The following is a 20,243-nucleotide window of genomic DNA, read 5'->3' on the forward strand; positions in this document are numbered from 1 at the left end:
AAAACTGCTGCTGTTGTGTCGTCATACAGAGAGAATCTTCCAGAATCAACCCATTTATCACCAGTTTTTTTATCAGTTTTGATGAGGTCAGAACATCCTGGATTTTGTCCTCTACAAAAATACTTCTCATTGTTTGTATATTCTTCCTCATATCTGCATGTGATGATGACTCCTCCTCCTGAATATCCTTTCACACTGATGGAGCTCAACACACCTACAACAAACCAGCATTAACTGACTACACAGAAATGAGCTTTCTTCAACGTTTTAACATCAAAATGAATTAAAGTTAAAGACTCTGTAGTGTTTTAGTGATTTACTGTTAGTTCAGATTCTCACCAGGAATCATCAGCAGAGTGAAAGTCCAGATGATCTTCATTCTTCTCTCTTATTCAGTGATCTTCTCTGCTGTTAGTAGATTCAGTTCTTCTGAAGCTCTCGATGTGTGTTCAGATGAGTTTGAGTGTTTCTTTCCTGGTCACACGTTTAACATGAACTGATGAATGTGACAGAGACACCCACTTCCTCTGAGAGAGAGAGAGAGAGAGAGAGAGAGAGAGAGGGTCCAAAACCTCTTTCTTGCTTTTAAATCAAGATCACAATAAAAAACAATACAACCAATTCAAACAATTCAAAAAAATACTCCAAAAATAAAAAATTAACTCAACATCGACCCAAAAAACAACAACTTCTCTTCAACAAAGCATAACACATTTTTAAAACACCATATGTTTCTAAATTCTTCTATATTATTTATCGACTTATAAAAGTCAAAATCGATTTTCAGTCTGGCTTTCAACAATCTGACAAAAACTGTATTTGAAAGTGAAAATTCGTGACGTATTGTCAAGTATGGTGACCCATACTCGAAATTGGTGCTCTGCGTTTAACCCATCCAAGTGCACACACACAGCAGTGAGTAGTGAACAAATGCACACACACACACACACACACACACCGTGAACACACACCCGGAGCAGTGGGCAGCCATGCTGCGGCGCCCAGGGAGCAATTGGGGGTTCGGTGCCTTGCTCAAGGGCACCTCAGTCGTGGTATTGAGGGTGGAGAGAGCGCTGGACATTCACTCCCCCCACCTACAATCCCTGCCGGCCGGGGACTCGAACCCGCAACCTTTCGATTACGAGTCCAACTCTCTAACCATTAGGCCACGACTTCCCCATTTACATCACAATATGAAGACTCTTCTATCTTATTTCTTCTGCTCATGTATATAGCCATTTTTGCCTGGGCCAATACAAAATTTAACAACTGGCATTTCACTTTCCACTTTTGACAATATTTAAAACCAAAAATAAACATTTGTTTAGAAAAACTTTCTCCAAATATTTTGAGCATTCTTCGTAACAAATAAAAGAAAGCACTCAATCTGCCACAATCTGAAAAACAGTGAAAAATAGTTTCCCTCTGTAAACAAAAAGGACACTCAGCACTTACATTGGGATTGACAATTGAAATAAAAGCATTGACTGCCACAATACCATGCAGTATTCTCCACTGAAAATCCCCTACTCTCTTTGTCAACGATGGTTTGTATAACACTCTCCACACAGGTTTAATATCATTACCAACCCCTAAATGAGCTCTCCAAGGAGTATCAACTCTACCATTTAATTTACTTTTGTTTATTCAATTATTATTCAACTGAAAGGAATAATTTTTATCGGTGACACTAATTTTCCGTATCTCCCTAGCTCTTTTTCCAAAATTTCATTTTTCAAAAACGGGGGTGCATTCGAAATAATGACCTTTTTTGCAGGACCTGTCAAAGACATAACCGGTGTATGTGCGTCATTAATAGTAATCCCGCTCTCAAGCAAATGGTTTACTTTATCCACCTCATCCAAAAAAATTACAACTGCACCATTCATCCTGGATGCTTTCATAGCCAACAATCTCACCTACCGCTAAACTACAATCTTCTACAGAAACTCCTTCAGGAGGAGACAATTTTATAGCATGCCGGCGCGTTAGCTTCTGAAAACTAAACTGCTCTCCCGCAGCCATACTGACCAGCTACGCCGGCAGCCGCCGCCTCCACAAAGAAAAAAGACAAAAAGAAAAACTAAACAACCACTAACAACAAAAAGAAAAGAAAAAAGAAAGAAAAGAATAAAGAGAAAATTGAAAAACTCACACGCTGCACCACGCTCACTCCTCGCTCACGCATGTGCAGAGAGAGAGAGAGAGAGACAGAGAGAGAGAGTTCTACAGTAAGGTCAGACATGAGCTGAGCTCCTGAAAAATTGAGAAGATTTAAAAATATTTTCAAAAAGTAGTAGATTCAACACAAAACAACATCTAGACAAATCTTTTGTGGAATTTTTTGGACATTTCTTTTTTTTTTTTAAACCGCACTTAAATCTGAGGGAAGTTCAGGAGACGCTAATCACAGGATAACTGTCTTCAAAATAAGATATTCTTGTTGGAAACATCAAACAACAAAAAACAACAACTAAGAGAAAAACTTTATAGAAGAAGAAAGGTAAAGACATTAAATAAGACTGCTATTGTAGGCATATAGATTCAGATAGCCATATATATATTAGTATTATTAATGATCATTTATTAAATATACTGGTGCTTACTTAAAATTAGTGTACACTGTATAATGATGCCTATTATAACATCACTTAGACCTGTTTACACTGGTGGGTGACGCTAGGAGGCGATGGTGAGCCGCAGGGAGTTTCACTCATGAATGAAGAAGTCATTTCCACAAGCAATGAAACTGTCTAATTTCTTGTTGTGTTTATTAATTTTGCAGAGTGTGACGAAATAAAAACTCATATGTGCCACCAGACAACATCGCCTCTTCTGTGTGTGCAACACTATTTCATAGCTACTTCATAGTTCTCTGTGAGCTTTTTCTGAGGAACAACACAAAGAGACATTGTGGACACAACTGGACTTTTTTTTTTTTTTTGAATCAGTATAAGTTATTATTTCCTACGTTTTGACTTATTTTTCATTTTTAATAACTTTGTATCCTGACCAAGACAAAAATAAACAAAACACTGGCAGTTAATTCAGTTGATTGTTTACATTCTAAATCAAGCATGGCCAGAGCAGAATCTGGGCCAAGATCCAAGCATCTCCTCAGACAGAAGCAGACGAAGGAAACACCGGAAACACTGTTTGCTGACCAAGACCACAGTGTCCTGACTAACCTGCTCTTCTACTCTGAACACAGCCTTTTATGGTACGCTGCTTCCTGTCAGCATTTCCCCTTCACCAAGAAAAAAGGCATCTGTAAAGGCAGACAAATCCTAGTATTTGAAGATACTGAAAACAACAACAACGAAACAAGATTTGACCTTAAACTTGTATCAAAATTGCACTGTCATGATACAAGGATAAATGTCTGCTCTCAAAGTATTCATTGAAGAATTTGAAGAAATAAAAACACTTGCACTGTCTGATGATGAAGATGATAATCCCACACAAGTTAAGAACAAGGATCCATACACTGATACCTTCCCTGGAAAATCAGATCACAATGATTCCCAACAACTATAACTTCAATGTCGAGAATGAAAGACAGTTTTTCACTCCTGGTAGGTAGTAGAGGTAGTAGAGCTAAAAGAATTCATTCTCTCCCACTTAAGCAACAACAACATGGAACAATTTACAAATGACATATTGGATTTGAGACAAGAGATTACATATCTGCAAAGAGACAGAGAAGGAATGTCAAATTAGCTTCAACAAACTAATGATGAACTTTAGGAAAACAGCTAGCAGAAGTCACAGCAGAAATGCAAGAGGAGCTCTCTGCCTGGAAGTCAATACTCCACACCAAGGATGAACTCATTAATAATTTGAAAGAAAAACTCTATTCTGTTCCAGCACTTAAAGAGTCTTCTCCTGAAGCATCAGTGTGCCCAGAGATCCTCATGAAAACTCCTCAAACCGAACAACTAGCAATGAAGAGAGTCTCACAACTCAACTGATTAAGCAAATCTGATTGATATCTCCGCTGCAGAGGACCCGAGAGAAACACAGGCTCTTATCCTGATCGACTCGAATGGGAAATATGTCAATGAGAAACTTCTATTCCCAAACATGATGGCCAAGGAAGTCTGGTGCCCAAACACAAAAAGTGCTTTTCAGGTCCTGTCTGATATAAACCTGAATGAAAACTATAAACACATCATAATTCACACAGGGACAAATGATTTAAGGGCCATGTGGCTCCTGTGATCAGAGAGCTGGCGTTTCCCAACGTTTCCCAGAGGCAAAAATAACTAAAATAATGTGGAACTCTCCAGAAGCTGTGCGCTTATTCCTAATGTTCATCGTCATTAAAGCTAGTATTAAATGTAAATTAAACTGTAATTGCGAGATATATAGGTGTGTTTCACAGGCTTACACAAATTATAGTATACTGTGATTTTAAACCAGTAGTGCAGGCTATTCAAACTTTTTTTTTTTTAAGCAAGGATGTCATAGTTTTGAACGAACAAGTTAATTTTTTGTTAGTTTGATTAGTTTTGGAAATACAAATCTACTAATTACAATTTTGTTTGTTCTTTATGAAAAAAATGGGTTCTATTGTTTTGTTTTTTCCATAATAGTCTTATATTTCTGTCAATAATTCGTTCATGAATCAAATATTATTTTTCGTAAATTGCTTAATCTATAAGCAACTAATAAAATATTTATTTTACCTGACTGAGGCGTTATTAGCGAGGTAAAGTCTTATTAAAAATTTAATGTTTTTTTTAAATATATATTATTAGCATTGGAAATGTTTGTAATAGCTTTATAAACAAAATGGATCGGCAAAAAATGTAAATAAACATGACGGATACAATCAAAAAGACATTTAAGCTAACTCTGTCAGCGTGATGTATATCTTTATAGTTAGTTAGCTATTTACAGCGCAACATCTGCATATGAAGAGTTCATTTATAAAAACAGATAACTATGTTTTTAACAATACTCAGAAATCATGTTTCTTCAGGCATTCCAATTAATCTCAATCAAACTGCAGTTGACTTAATAAAAAACATGATTTTTGAAAATGTAAAAAAACGGAGGTATCTGTTTTTGCAAATAAACTCTTCATATTATGTTAAAATGCTTATTGTATCCTTATAATAATGGATACAGCACTGATGTGGGCATCCTGGCGATAACATATGAAATGAAAAAAACAAACAAACTTTGAAGTTGCCAGTAAAGACAAAAGCATTGTGGATGAATTTAGACATTAAAGTGTATACATTGTAATGCAATATAGATCAAAATTGCTACATGTACGGTTAGACTTCACTTAGACTTCACTTAGACTTAGACTTTGGATAAAAGCGTCTGCAAAATGATTAAATGTAAATAAAAATATTTATTTATTCAAGATCTATACTGCGCATGCGCGTAAAACATACACTACGTATTGATCTGATCCAGTACGTCATCTTGTTACAGGCTGCAGCGAGGCCCTCTTGAACACATCAAATCGAAACGAAAGTGAAACAAACAAAGGCAAAATGAAAGTGTTGAGGATTGAGAGTCCAGCGGCTCCCTCTAGTGTTCAGATGATGTTCAGCACCACGGACGGCAGCTAACACTTTCCAGTTTCACCACAAACACAGTACCACTCTGTCCAGGTGATAACATAACATTTCATTAAAGTCTTATAATGCTGAATAACTGACCTTCAAGAGCTGTGTAACTGAAACAAATGAACAAATCATGAAGCAGTTTAAGTGGACAGACATTATCTGCTGCTGAGTTTGTAAGAACAAGAACATTAGTTACTGGTATGATTTCATGTTAAAATAATAACACTGTATTGTTATAAAGAACAATCATTTTTTTAATTTGATTTATAGTTATATGCAAAGAAACACACATACCTGTAAAGCACATTATTAAAAATACAATTTTAAGCAAAATGAGAAAACATTACATAAATCCCTTCAGTAGGTGCAATGGTTGTGTTTACTGAGCAAATAAACTGAAACAGTCAATAACTAACATGTATTCACTGGCTCATAACTGCATGCAATGATAGACATTAATGTGAATACAGATAACTTTTGAAGGAACATCATCAGGACCGTCTGTGTCATTCAGACCCTCAGTAAATGATTAGCAACTAATCAGAGGGGTTTGTGGGTAATTGTGGAGTAGCAAAGACTGTTTAAGTAGAATCAGAAGGGTTTGTGGGTAATTGTGGAGTAGCATAAACTGTTTTAGTAGAATCAGAGGGGATTGTGGGTAATTGGGCCGTAGCATAGACTGTTTTAGTTCCTGTATCTGGATGAGTGTGAGGTCTGGCGTCTCCAATTTCTTCATAAATGAAGCCCGTTTGAGGAACCTGTAAAGAGAATGAGAAATTATTCACTGCTCTCAAAGTTTCCAAACGTCGCAGCAGGATTATGGTCATATTCATGCAAACACGTTATTATCGAGCACACTGATTTTACAAACCGCTTCGCTGTTTTTTGATCTGGGTTCAGGGATTTTCGAGGCTGAATCAGAGCCTGTAAAACAAATATACTACATTAAATACTATAATTTTTCATAGTCATGCTCAACAGTTTATATTTATCCAATGTATTTTGCAGTCATAACTATTTTTGAATTTTATTAGTTTTACTTTGTTTGGGGTAAAACAACATCTTTCCTTCCACTATATATATAATTTTATACTCTAAGAAGATTTCACATAACAAATGACATGCAAAGAAAGAGTTTGACCATGATTCATACGCCTCATCCAGTAAATCACTGTGAATGATACGAGTCCAATGATGATCAAAACCACAGCCACAGACAGACCGATGATCAGAGACGAACCTGAGAAAACATTAGATCAAAACATCAGTGCAACTCAGTGACACTGTGCAGATTACAAAAATCAGTCAGTCGTTCATCCTCAAAATTCTGGTCATAATAGATACTAAAGGTGAAGTGACATCAGAATGTTGGTAATTTAGAGAAATAGGAGAACAGATTGATTAATAGTATAGTGTAGTTTCTAATATCAGCAACTGAAGCTCATGGTAAGAACTGAGCTACAAGAAATACAAGAGCTGCATAAATACAATTAAATAAAAAACAAACAAAATTAATACATCGATTACAAGATTAATACAAGATTATGCAAGAAGTTTTACATTTACATCTGATAAAAAGTCTATAACATATTCTGGTAAAATCATACAAAACAAGTCCTTAACTGAGCTTATTGAATAAAAATGTTGTCCAAATAAAATATGTTGACAATGGTTGTGAAACGTTTTTGCACTATTAAGAATGGTTGCAACGTAGACAAACTACAAAGTGTATTATTTTGCAACATTAATAATGCTATTTACTTGGTCATCACCGTGAAGCTGCTTTGATTCCAAAAATTGAGTACTTGTAATGGTTACATTACATTTTAAAATGCTCTTATTTAGAGTACAGTTACTTTTTATGGATTACATACAACCATAATTGCATATTATTGATAAATTGGCAGTAAACTGTTCCAAATTTATTGATTCTCCTAAATTATTTTTTTCTTTTAAAGTTTCCTTTCTAAAAAACCTAGTGTCTCATACCATTGACTATATTCACAATCTAGAATGGTTATGTAAATGTTGTGTATATATATTTGCAAGGAAATTTAGACTATGTATGAAACAAATAATAATGCAAGTTACTAAACACTGGTGATGTATAGCTGTGAAACACGATGTTGTCATCATATCCAGTGTCTCTGATTTAAATAATTATTAGCTTTTTATCAATTCGCAAACCCACTGCAGTTCTTACATTAAGCCCAATTTGGCAAATCCATCATCAAATTAGATGATGATGATGATGATGAACTAATCGTATACAAAACATGACTATACATTCACAAATGATTAAGTAATATGCTAACAATTTACAAATCTGTCATAAGTTATCTTTAAAAAATAGCATCATGAAATAATCAGACAGATCCTTAAAGAAACACTCCACGTTTTTTGGAAATAGGCTCATTTTACAACTCCCCAAGAGTTAAATAGTTGAGTTTTACCGTTTTTGAATCCATTCAGCCAATCTCCGGGTCTGGCGGTAGCCCTTTTAGCTTAGCTTAGCATAGATCATTGAATCGGATTAGATCATTAGCATCTCGCTCAAAAATGACCAAAGAGTTTCGATAACTTTTAATTTTCCGTCGGTCTTAGTACACGATGTAACTACAGAAGTGTCAAATTTTAAATAGGAAAATTATCGAAACTCTTTAGTCATTTTTGATGACCAAATGCTAATGGTCTAATCCGATTCAATGATCTATGCTAAGCTAAACTAAAAGTGCTACCGCCAGACCTGGAGATCGACTGAATGGATTCAAAAACGGTAAAACTCAGTTGTTTAACTCTTGGGGAGTTGTAAAATGAGCCTATTTCCAAAAAAAGTGGAGTGTTCCTTTAATGGTTAATAGTTACTATAGATTATTAATCATTTATAAATCATTGAAATGTCAACATTGTACTATTATCTCAATAAACATAATAAATCATTTACAACACTTTCTGCATCCCCTAATCTAAAGTGTAAACTACTCATCACTTGTAAATGTTTTAAAAACTTTATATGGTTTCCAGTTGTGTGTGCGTAAATATATATATATACACACACAAACAACCTGTAACCGGAAGGTTTGTAAAACCTTTACAACTGATGAGTAGTTTACACTTTAGAATAGGGGATGCAGAAAGTGTTGTAAATGATTTATTATGATTATTGAGATAATAATACAATGTTGACATTTCGATGATATATAAGTGATTAATAATATATTAACTAGTAACTATTAACCATTAAGGATCTGTTTGATTATTTCATGATGCTATTTTTCAAAGATAACTTATGGGAGATTTGTCAATCGTTAGCATATTACTTAATCATTTGTGAATGTATAGTCATGTTTTGTAAATGTTTAGTTCATCATTAACTAATCACTTATAAAATACTTATAACTGAACGTTATTATAAAGTGTTATCCAAGTTAGGTAAAACCTAAATCTAAAGTAATCTAATAAGAAGTAAGTATATATTGCCTATAAATGAGTAACTTAGATTGCGTTAGAAAACTACCAGGTGTGTAGCACAGAATCCTGGGCCCTGTGTGAAGGCCCCTTTCTCATGATCCCATGATCCATGCTATTTATCATTATTTTTCAAATAATAACAACTACACAGCAAAATCCCCGGTGTAAAATTAACTCATGATGATTAATCATTATTGAACAAACCTGATGTTAACAAGCAGAATCAACAAAGAATAAAATCCTATTTTTAAAGTCACCATTATAGTGATTAGTGTTTACTTTGGTTGGGCTCTTGACCCTGGACTTTTTAATATTACATATTGTTTAGCTTCTATAACTGAATTATAACAGCCAGATTTTTACAAAGAGCAATTATGATTTGACCTGGTTAGGTTTTCTTTGTTGGTTACGTTAACACTGTGAACAACATTTGATAAAAATGTTTTTAAAACTTATTTTGATCAAAAACTTAAAGCTATTTCATTTAGACACAGCGACATCAATAATAAACGTGAGAATCACAATAACGGTGACCATCAAAAACAAATGTTGTAGCCAATCAAAACTCCCATCATGCATTGCGGCGTGAATAAATTATGAGCAGAATTGTCTTTGTAATTTATTTTCTTCTTACTATTTTCTTTTTAGTAACTTGTTTTGTGATGTCCAGAGTTGATCTGTTTATCTGAATATGCTGTTTATCACCATTATTCAGATTCATACGCTGATCCTTGATGTCTGTGTGCGCCTTACAGAAACTTTGTTTTTTATTGATTTATTATTATTTCAGAACAGCTTGTAATAAATCCTTCCAAAATTGACAGAATCTTTCGGTGTGGAATCACAAGGCTGTTGTAATCAATAAAGGAAGCTTAACTCAGAGATTTAAATCAAATAATGATAATGTTAGAACATAAACATCACCACCCGATGACTTTTGCTCTTTGCAATTCAAATGTAATATTGAAACGTCAAGAGTCAAGAGCCCAACTAAACACGGATTACTATAATGTTGACTTAAATTGTGATTTTCTTCTTTGGTGATTCTGCTTGTTAGCATCAGATGTCTTCAATAATGGTTAATCATCACTCAATGAATCTCTTAATTACCTCATTAACTTTAACACTGCTTCAGTCTTACTTTTAAAGGTGACCTAAGACACACAGTTTCACCCAATCTCATGTTAATCTTGAGTACCTATAGAGTAGTACTGCATCCTTCATATCTCCAAAAAGTCTTTAGTTTTATCATATTAATAAAAGAAAGATACAGCTTTACGATTCTCTCGTAAAAGCCGAGCTCCTGGAGGCGTGCCGTGTGGGCGGACATTCTTCCCGAGCGAGTCCCGTGCAGTGCTGCTGAATGAAACGCGTTGATGAGCGCGCTCTCGCTCTCGCTCTGGTAGATGCGTGCACGGGTGCGTTCTTCTGGGAGAAATGCCCATATAAGGAGTACTACGTCATCAAGAACGACGATAAAAAAAAAAACTAATCCGGAAGTGAGATTTTTGGAACAGAAATACTCTGTTATACGTCCAAATAGTTTTTTGAAACTTTGTCCATGCTTAGCATGTGAATCCAACCCTTTAACAGTGTAAACAACTCTGAATGCATGAAACAGCATTGTACCCCCCCTTTAACACTCTGTAGTGTGGACCCATATAGACACCCAGCAGTGTTAATTTAACACTGGGGATTTTGCTGTGTTCATTCATAAGTATCTCTGGATAGATCAATCAATTAATCAATCAATCGATCAAATTAAATATTATGAATTAATTAGACCTACCTTCCCCTGAGACTTGTAATGGGCCGGTTGCTGTGACTGCTGTGGTTGCTGGAACAGAATGGTTCATGTTAAATCACATTATTATTATTATTCAGTTTATTATCATCCCATCTTGATCAAGCTCAATTATCTTCATTTTGATGCAAGATTGCATCTGTCTACATCTACAATATACAAACATTATTTACATATTTTTTTACATTTTATCTAAAAAAAAAAAAAATTCTCAGGTTCAGATACTTTACATGTCAATTCTGTGTTTAGATTGGGGTAAGAATGTTTTCCACTGGCTTGCACGTAACATTTAGGCCCAATCCCATTTCTACCCCTTAGCCCTTCCCCTTTCCCCTACCTCTCTGTTTTGCGCGTTCACGTGAAGGAGTAGGGGTGTCTCGATTCTCTTTTGGTTGGAGGGGTAACGGTAAGGGGAAGGGCCAGATAGCCCTTCAACTGAACATTTTTCAGGACCACACTACAAACGAAGGGGTATGAATCATCTCAGCAGCAACATGGCTGCCCGAGCACCATTCTTGAGATTGCTCCTGGTGACGTACTCCTGGGTCCGTTCTGCTTTAGCCGGCTGTGGGGTGGGATTTTGGGGGTAATTATCATGGGAAACACCTGCAAAGAGGTTTTAGAAGAGTTTTTTGGACCTCTGTCCAGCGGCTCTCTGTGACCCTCTTTGGTTTTTCGTTACGTTGGGTTGTTCAGTTGTAATTTAACACTGGGGATTTTGCTGTGTTCATTCATAAGTATCTCTGGATAGATCAATCAATCAATCAATCAATCAATCGATCAAATAAAAATTAATGAATTAATTAGGCCTACCTTCCTCCGAGTCTTGTGATGGGCCGGTTGTTGTGACTGCTGTGGTTGCTGGAACAGAGTGTTTCATGTTAAATCACATTATTATTATTCAGTTTATTATCATCCCATCTTGACCAAGCTCAATTTACTTAATTTTAAGTAAATTTTAAGCAGCAGCAACATGGCTGCCCGAGCGAACAAAACGACACATAAATGTAATCATTATTGGCAGTAATAAAGAATTTAATGAAAAGTAATAATTTGTTTTATGTGACATTCAATCATGAATTCATATTTATGGTCATGCTTTTCATAGAAATGTTCGCTAAAAATCGCTAAAATGTCCTAACGTCATATCATTACTGACTGCACGATAGTGCCACAACATATTTTCAACCACTATAGACATTGAGGGGTTAGTTCCCCCAATAATTAGAAATCGCTAAACCTTTTTCTCAAATATAATATATAATTTATATATAAGAGAGAGAGAGAGAGAGAGAGAGAGAGAGAGAGAGAGAGAGAGAGAGAGAGAAGTGCGTCTGTGTGTCTCTCTTTACAATGAGTAGTTTAACGTTACTTCAAAAACAGCTATTTTATCCTCTCCTTGCTGGAAAATACAATGTAGCGATTCAGTATTTAAACTGCTATTAATAAAAAGTCGTGGGGCAGCCCTGACAAGTTTCTTTGCTCCTGGATGTGAGCTGAGGGATCTCCGGTGTGTGTGTGTGTGTGTGTGTGTGTGTGTGTGTGTGTGTGTGTGTGTGTGTGTCAGTAAGCAGCGCATTACTATAGAACGGTAATTAAAGTCTGGCTAAAATAGAATTGGGATTGGGCCTTAGTCGTAAGTGCATGTAACATCCAGGTTAGGCATATTAACTTTGTCAACTAAATTTCATCCCTCACTACAGGTATATCTTCAGTTGCTCTGAACTTACTGTGGACTAATAAAGTCTATCTTAGAGCCAGTATTTATTTATTTTATATTTATTTGTTCAAAATCACACCCTATACCAGGGGTATGCAACTTCAGAGTTTAGCTCCAAACCTAATCAAACACACCTGCCTGTAACTTTCTAGTAGTGATGGTGAGTTGAAGCTTCATGAAGCTTTAAGCTTTTCAGCCAAGTGGTTCACAAAAGGGTTAATTTCTGGAGGCTTAAAGAGTGTAAAACAAGCAGATATATTACAGACAGGGGTGGATAGTCCAGAGGTCAGAAAGTAAAAGTCCTGCCATATGTTTATTCCACCCATGAACTCAGCAGCTGATTTCACCAGAGGAGGAACCAAGTCATACCTTTCAAGTCACAAATGAGTCTCAAGTCAAATCCCAAGTCCTTAAAGAGTTAAAGTTAATGATATAATTAAGTGACTAATTAAATTATGATGATGCATTAGTGATGAACACCTGCTGTAATTGAGAATCACAGAGGATCAGATGTTGATGTTGTATTGATTAAAATGATGCCACCATCATGGAGATCAGTATTTGCTTTAGTTGGCTGACAGCGACACAGCAATACACATATGACTGGGAAAATGTATAAATTAAGTTTTATCACCTCAGATCAATGATTGTGGCGATACTATACAGGTGCTCAGATTCAATATCATGGATTTTTTTCTGGACCGTTTCCAACAACGTGGCTTTTGAAGTTTTTACTCCATGGTCAGTGTCTGCCGAGTTAAAGCTCTGATCGATGGTATGACATTTGCAGCCGATGCAGTTCAAATGGGGCGAGTAGCAAAATCATATTTTCCACTAATTTCCACTGGCTGCCGGTGAACATGGTGGTTAAATCATAGTCGGCTCCATAAGCACATAGAGCGCGTTTCTGTTCCAGCAGACTCTGCAACATGTATAGAGTACTGTTCCACCTGGTAGGTATATCTTGCTGTAGTCTCTCGATAGGCTGGCCCAGCTGTTTCTGAATACATTGCAGTCAGGAGTAAGCAAGCGGGAGTGTTTGAAGTGACCGACGATGCATCTTCCTGAGGCAGTTATATCAGCGATGCTGCGTTGTGACATAACTCCCTCGGCCACAGCAAGCTGGAGTGAATGCGCCTTACTCGACAAGCTGGGTAGATTGGAGTCCCTCATGGCCTTTTCCATGTTTTTTGCATTATCCCTTAGAATAACGTGCACCTTTTCCTTCGGGATTCCCCATGCAAGAAAAATGCCACTGAACGCAGCAGCAAGAACCTCCCCAGTGTGTGATCCTGAAAACTCTTGAGAATGAAGAACAATTTTTTGTAGTTCAAAGTTTTGATTAATAAACTGCGCAGTGAGGCTCAATGTGGACATGGGACATGCACTCCAAATGTCACTCGTGAAACTAACTAATGTTATATTGTCCTTCATAAGGCTGTCAACATGTGTAAACACTGTTTGGTATAACTGCGGCAGGCATAAATCCGTGAAATATTTTTTCGCCCTGGCATAGAGTAACGTGAATCCAAGTAGGACATGAGTCGCCGGAAACCCTTGTCTTCCACAATAGACAGCGGCTGATGATCAAGGCATATGAATTCCATTATTTTGTCTGATATTTCTTTATGCTTCTTACTGTCTTTTGCAGTAGGGTTGCTGTCTTTGAAACGTCTCTGTTACCGTCAGCTGAGTGAGTGGCGCTGGAGTCTCTCTGCTCATATTCCTTTACATGACTAACCTTCAAATGTCTGATGAGATTCGTGGTGTTAAAATGCTTTGGGTGCTTCCTGCCTCGTAGAATTTGCTTGTTACACAGGTTGCAGGTTGCTAGAATTGCCAGACAGGTGACGGTGAAGCCATTTTAGCAGCGCATAAAAAAATTTGTCCCGTGAGTTTTGCGTCATCTAATCGGCTTTTCTAGATCGGCCTTTATAGAGACCGATGATTTAAACCCATTTTAATTCTCAATAAGAACTTCTGTAGATCTCTAACAGATGGTTAGTAATAATTCATCGTTTAAACCCTTTTTGAGCACTCCCGAACACCGTACGGTAACTGTTGTACTTCGGTGAAATTTGCATACATATTTATTTCTGAAATGCTGGAAAGTATTTAAAAGAACAATAATTCATAACTGCTCCACCACAGCGACTGGGAGCAGAAAGAGAAGAAAAGCATGTAAACATTCGAAATGGGTCTTTATTATGGCAGCAGCAGGTATGCAATACAATTTTAAAATGTGTATTATAAACATATATCGCGTATAATTATATACAACTATAGCGCGTATTTTCCTATTTTTAAACAGGATATTTAAATAATCAAATAATAAATAGGATTATACATTATAAAATATGCATTGTGAATAAATCACCATCCGAATCCATGAGTTTTATCACTGAGGTGATATGTAAATTAATTTTTGCAGACGTCCATTTGAGAAACAATTACCATCCGAATCGGGCTTTTGGTTGTAATTATTATTTTTTTCTTTTCTTCTTTAGGAGCGGGGTGAGCCAGAGTGGGCGGGCTATCTGGTGCGGGGAGTAGAAGCTCTCCCTTTTTGTCCAAAGTGTGGGGTGTAGGTTTTTGCTTGCAGTGTAATTCCACGAGAGTGTGTGGGTGCTTGTGAGATTTCATTCACAGAGGGCTGGTTCATCGTGGGGCTGTTGTGATGCCCAATGCTTAGCCTGCCCACTCTTTGGGATACCCCAGCTCAGTTAATAGACCCTTTTGATTTAATTTAACTTATTGATTGTTATTGATTGCTTTTCTTTATTGTTGTGGTTCTGGGTCACTTGTCATTTTATTGTTTCCTTCGTCATGGTCTCTATTTTATTATTTGTGATTTAATACAATTTCATTGGACTTTATCCATGTCTCTTTGTATTTGGTGATTTGTGGAAGTGAACAAGCTTGCTTGCTTTTCTTTGATTAGTTTTTCCCAAGGTGTTTTGCCAGGGGTGGCGTACTCGCTACTAGTGATAATTCAGTAATCTGAGTTCATACACCTTTATGCCACATTAACTTATTGTTTATTGAACTGTTGCATAAAATCAATATCACATATGTAATCATGCTGATTTCTGGAGAACAAAATGGCACTCTTCGTGTGATATTAACTATATGAAATTATATAAATATAGGCTATACATTTTCTGCCCCCATATCTTAAATTGTGATCATTCTAAATGTATTGTAATAGCCTGAATCGTGCAGTGAAACTCGTACGCACACTAGTTTAACCTGTGTTAACTGACTCACTCTCTGCCAGCAGGTGTCGCGTTTGGCAGAAATATAAATGTTTTTCCGGTATAGACAGTAAATTACACAAAACAGCGCAGCATCGGACTCTGAACTTGCAGTGATCACATTTATTTAATTTAATCATAGACTTTTTAAGTTTAATCGTCACATTCAGCCATATTCTTGTCTTTCCGTCTCCAAATTTAAGACCTCTTGAAATCATAATTAAGACTTTCTTGCACAATTTAAGACTTTTTAAGACCCCTTGGAAACCCTGAAAATACTGTAAACTAGACTACGGTAAATAACTGCACAATTAACAGCAAAGTACCGGCTATAGTGTTTTAGCATTAATTTGCAAGGTAAGTGTTTAGTGTAGCTCTTTGCCCTACAGAAGCTGGCAACAGTGTTGCCAATATATTACTGTAAAAATGCCTGGTAAGGTCTAACAGTGCACAAATAACAGCATTGATGATGGTCATGTTTAAAAATGGTTTAAATGCAAGTGGGTTGCTCACCTGATATAATTGTCAGATTCACTTCAGTGTAGAAATATATTCCTGGTCTACCACCTCCACATGTCCCAGAATCCTGTTCACTCAGACCACTGAAGGTCAAATTGAAAACTGCTGCTGTTGTGTCGTCATACAGAGAGAATCTTCCAGAATCAAACTGTCTATCAGGTCTGACTTGGTCTGTGCACCCTGACCACTGTACTTTACAAAAATACATTTCTTGTGCTTTATTTTTGCTATCATATGTGCATGTGATGTTGACTTTTCGCTCTGAATTTCTATCCATACTGATTGAGGTCACGGTACCTACAAAACAAAACAAAATAAAATGCCTTAACGAATTTCTCATGAAGTTTAAATCAGATCAACTTTCAAGATTCTTACCAGGAATCATCAGCAGAGTGAAAGTCCAGATGATCTTCATGCTTCTCTCTTATTCAGTGATCTTCTCTGTTGTTAGTAGATTCAGTTCTTCTGAAGCTCTCGATGTGTTTTCAGGTGATCCTGTCATGAATGTGATGAGATGCAGACTTCCTCCTCCTCTGTTTTCTGCTGCTGTGTCACTGGTACAACTGGAAAAAATACCAGATCAGAATACAGAACTGTTGACATATAAAATGTTTTTGCCACTTTTTTTTATTTTAAAGAGTTCCTCTTTGATTCCTTTGGGGCCTTTGAATGAACAAAAAAATGCATTAGTGACATGAAGAAGTCAGTCAACACACTTCTCACACTTTCGCTTTACTTCCCTTGTCCTGTATTCAAAGAAAAGCCTCGATTTTCACACTCAGTTCTGCAGAAACGATTGAAAACAGAAAACACACTCACTTTAAAATACTGATAGCAATAAAATATTGGTAAATCACTTGATTAAATACATGATTATGTTACAATTAAAATATTATGTTACATTTATGATTAAGCAAACATATTTACTTGATGAGCAAATACAAATGAGGAAACACACCAGCAATTTATCAGGAGCCAATAACCACTAAAGAAGTAAAATATTACAACAGAAGTTTCGTTTAACATAAAAATGTGTTTAATGTTGCACATGAATTCATTTGTTCATAAACTGTAGTTTTGCATGTATTATGACTTACATTACATTTACATTTAGTTATTTAGCAGACGCTTTTATCCAAAGCGACTTACAAAATGACTTGAATCTGGATCCTAGATGAGACACAAAGATGTGAAGCTCTTATGTTTTTATGTTGTTGTTTTTTTTCAAATAGTCCACAGTCCATCCAGCTCATCAATATGAAATTACAATTCAGAAACATCTTTATAATGCTGAAGAAGAGTTGTGCATGAAACTGAAACCCAAACCAACAAATCATGAAGCAGTTCATGTGGACAGACGTGAGCCGCTGAGCTCAAATACAGAGACTCGTGTGAAAATGAACAGGCAAACATCCTGCCTCTAATTATATACACACACAGCCATATCACCCTGCAGCCCAAGACCGGTTGCCCACTGAAGCTAAGCAGGGTTGAGCCTGGTCAGTACCTGGATGGGAGACCTCCTGGGAAAACTAGGTTGCTGTTGGAAGAGGTGTTAGTGAGGCCAGCAGGGGGTGCTCACCCTGTGGTCTGTGTGGGTCCTAACACCCCGGTATAGTGACGGGGACACTATACTGTAAAAAGCACCGTATTTCGGATGAGACGTTAAACCGAGGTCCTGACTCTCTGTGGTCACTAAAAATCCCATGGCACTTCTCGTAAAGAGTAGGGGTGTAACCCCGGTGTCCTGGCCAAATTCCCTCCACTGGCCCTTATCAATCATGGCCTCCTAGTAATCCCCATCCACTTGATTGGCTCTATCACACTCTCCTCTCCACCTGTAGCTGGTGTGTGGTGAGTGCACTGGCGCCGTTGTACTGTGGCTGCGTCGCATCATCCAAGTGGATGCTGCACACTGGTGGTGGTTGAGGAGAGACCCCCTCCACATGATTGTAAAGCGCTTTGGGTGTACGGCAATACACAATAAATGCGCTATATAAATGCATCATTCATTCATTCATTCAATTATGATCATACTACACCTACAACCATACATACAGTACAATCTAGGATTATATAAACATTTACATACAACTGTTAAAACAGTCACAAAGCAAACACACTTATCCACCTCCTTAAATCATGCTTTAGCTCCTAGCTGTCATCTTTAGGCAAACATTTAGCCTTGCATGTGTGCTGTATAAACATATCATCCAGATCAGATATCAAATTCACCAGCTGAATTACATTTGAGCTCTTTTTGTAAATCCAGTTGTTCTGAACTTCCTGTTGACTAATCACCATCTTTGTTATATATTTCCCGTTCTATGACTTGTTTAGGACTTCTGTGTTGTAGTTCTAGTTTTTTAGTTTACTATTTCATGTCCTAGTCTTGTAGTCTGATTGTAGTCTCTTTGTTGATTAGTTCATTGATTATTTTCAGGTGTTTCTTGATTTCTTATTATCCGTTTTATAAACAGCCCTTGTATTTCTCTGTGCTTTGTTATGTCTTGGTTGTCTGTCCTGGTGATTTGTTGGTGTTTTCTGTTCTGGTTCATCTATTGTTTTGCATTTCCATATTTTTTTATTTAAATGTTATTCTGCATTTGGATCCAGTCATTCCTTGTCTTTGAGTTCAACTTAATCATAGAGGACATGCCTAAGCATATCTTCATCAGGCTGAAAACAATCAATTAACTAATTCGCAAATAAACTTCAAACAGACTAGGACAATAAAAGGGAAATGATTGAACTAGAACTACAACAGAAAAGTCCAAACCAAGACACAGAATAGAACATGTGTGACAGTCTTAGAGCCAACATTTGCCCTTTAATGTGATTTCTGTACAGAATAGCTGAAAAAGTGTTTGAACTCAAAAAGTGATCAAAATAGATTTATTTGAGATGCAAAATAACAGAAATGGATCAAAATGTAGCGAGTTCATGCTTAAAATGGGACAGGGTCAGAAAAACAAATGTAATAGGAAAACTGTTTTCTTTTTTTTAACAATGTACTATCATTTGTGCACAAAACTGTAAAAAAAGAAGAAAAAAAGAACAGCATTTGAGATAATCATGTTCAAAATGTATTACTGGGTTACTCACCTGTTATAACGTTCAAATTCACTTCTGTGTAGGAATCTATTCTTGATTTACCAACTCCACACCAGTACACCAGTATCCATGCATGTTTCATTTGTTTATTTATTTTTATTTAGCAGCTTTATGTGTGTTATAAACAGAAAAACAGAGACACGGGTCACAAAAAACTAAATAAGAACAAACTATACAGAAGATAGCAACTTGTAACTGAGTAGAAGCATAGCACAGAACTGCTGACATATAAAGAGTTTGTGCAGCATGTTTTTTTCACAAAGTGAGGTTCCAGTGAGATTGTAATCTGTAATGTGTCATGACTTCCTCTTTGTTACACTTGCTGAATGTAAAAAAAAAAAAAAAAAAAAATCATGTTATAAGGAAGTGTGAAATCAACACACTTCTCACCATAATCACTTTACTTCCCTTCTTGTGTGTTTAGAGAAAACCCTTGATTTCCACATTCCCTTTCATGGACTGATTCAGTTCTGACGAAACTGCAGAAAACACGCTCACACTTTAAAACACACTTCATTTTGCTCATGTTTAAGGAAATAATCAGAGTTTCATTAAATATATTGCATTATACATTTATTCATTAAACACCCACATTTATCAGACATACATTCAAGTGAGGAAACACACAAGCAAGTAATAAGGAGCCCATTATAGCTAAAGCAGAAGAGAAGTATGTTTGTATAAATATATATAAGTGGCATGCGGTGGTGTTTTGAAATGAGGAGGCAGTTTTATATATATATATATATATATATATATATATATATATATATATA

General features: G+C 36.3%; 1 protein-coding gene across 3 annotated transcripts; it reads right to left on the minus strand.

Annotated features, from left to right (window-relative positions):
* Positions 1-5,346: 5,346 nt before the first annotated feature.
* LOC306872459 (uncharacterized protein) lies at positions 5,347-16,909 on the minus strand. Of its 3 annotated transcripts, none has more exons than XM_079421022.1 (7): positions 16,729-16,909; positions 16,348-16,650; positions 11,674-11,721; positions 10,846-10,893; positions 6,727-6,825; positions 6,457-6,509; positions 5,347-6,343 (listed from the first exon to the last, which is right to left on the minus strand). In XM_079421022.1, exons 1-7 carry the CDS (start codon positions 16,766-16,768, stop codon positions 6,167-6,169), a joined length of 768 nt encoding a protein of 255 aa, XP_079277148.1. In that variant the 5' UTR covers positions 16,769-16,909; the 3' UTR covers positions 5,347-6,166. The 3 variants fall into 3 exon arrangements, with proteins under 3 accessions (XP_079277148.1, XP_079277149.1, XP_079277150.1); XM_079421023.1 differs by having other exon boundaries at positions 5,348-6,343; positions 6,739-6,825; XM_079421024.1 differs by lacking the exon at positions 6,727-6,825 and having other exon boundaries at positions 5,349-6,343.
* Between the last annotated feature and the right edge of the window lie 3,334 nt (positions 16,910-20,243).

Source organism: Barbus barbus (genome assembly GCF_936440315.1).
Source record: "Barbus barbus genome assembly, chromosome: 7".
Lineage (NCBI taxonomy): Eukaryota > Metazoa > Chordata > Actinopteri > Cypriniformes > Cyprinidae > Barbus > Barbus barbus.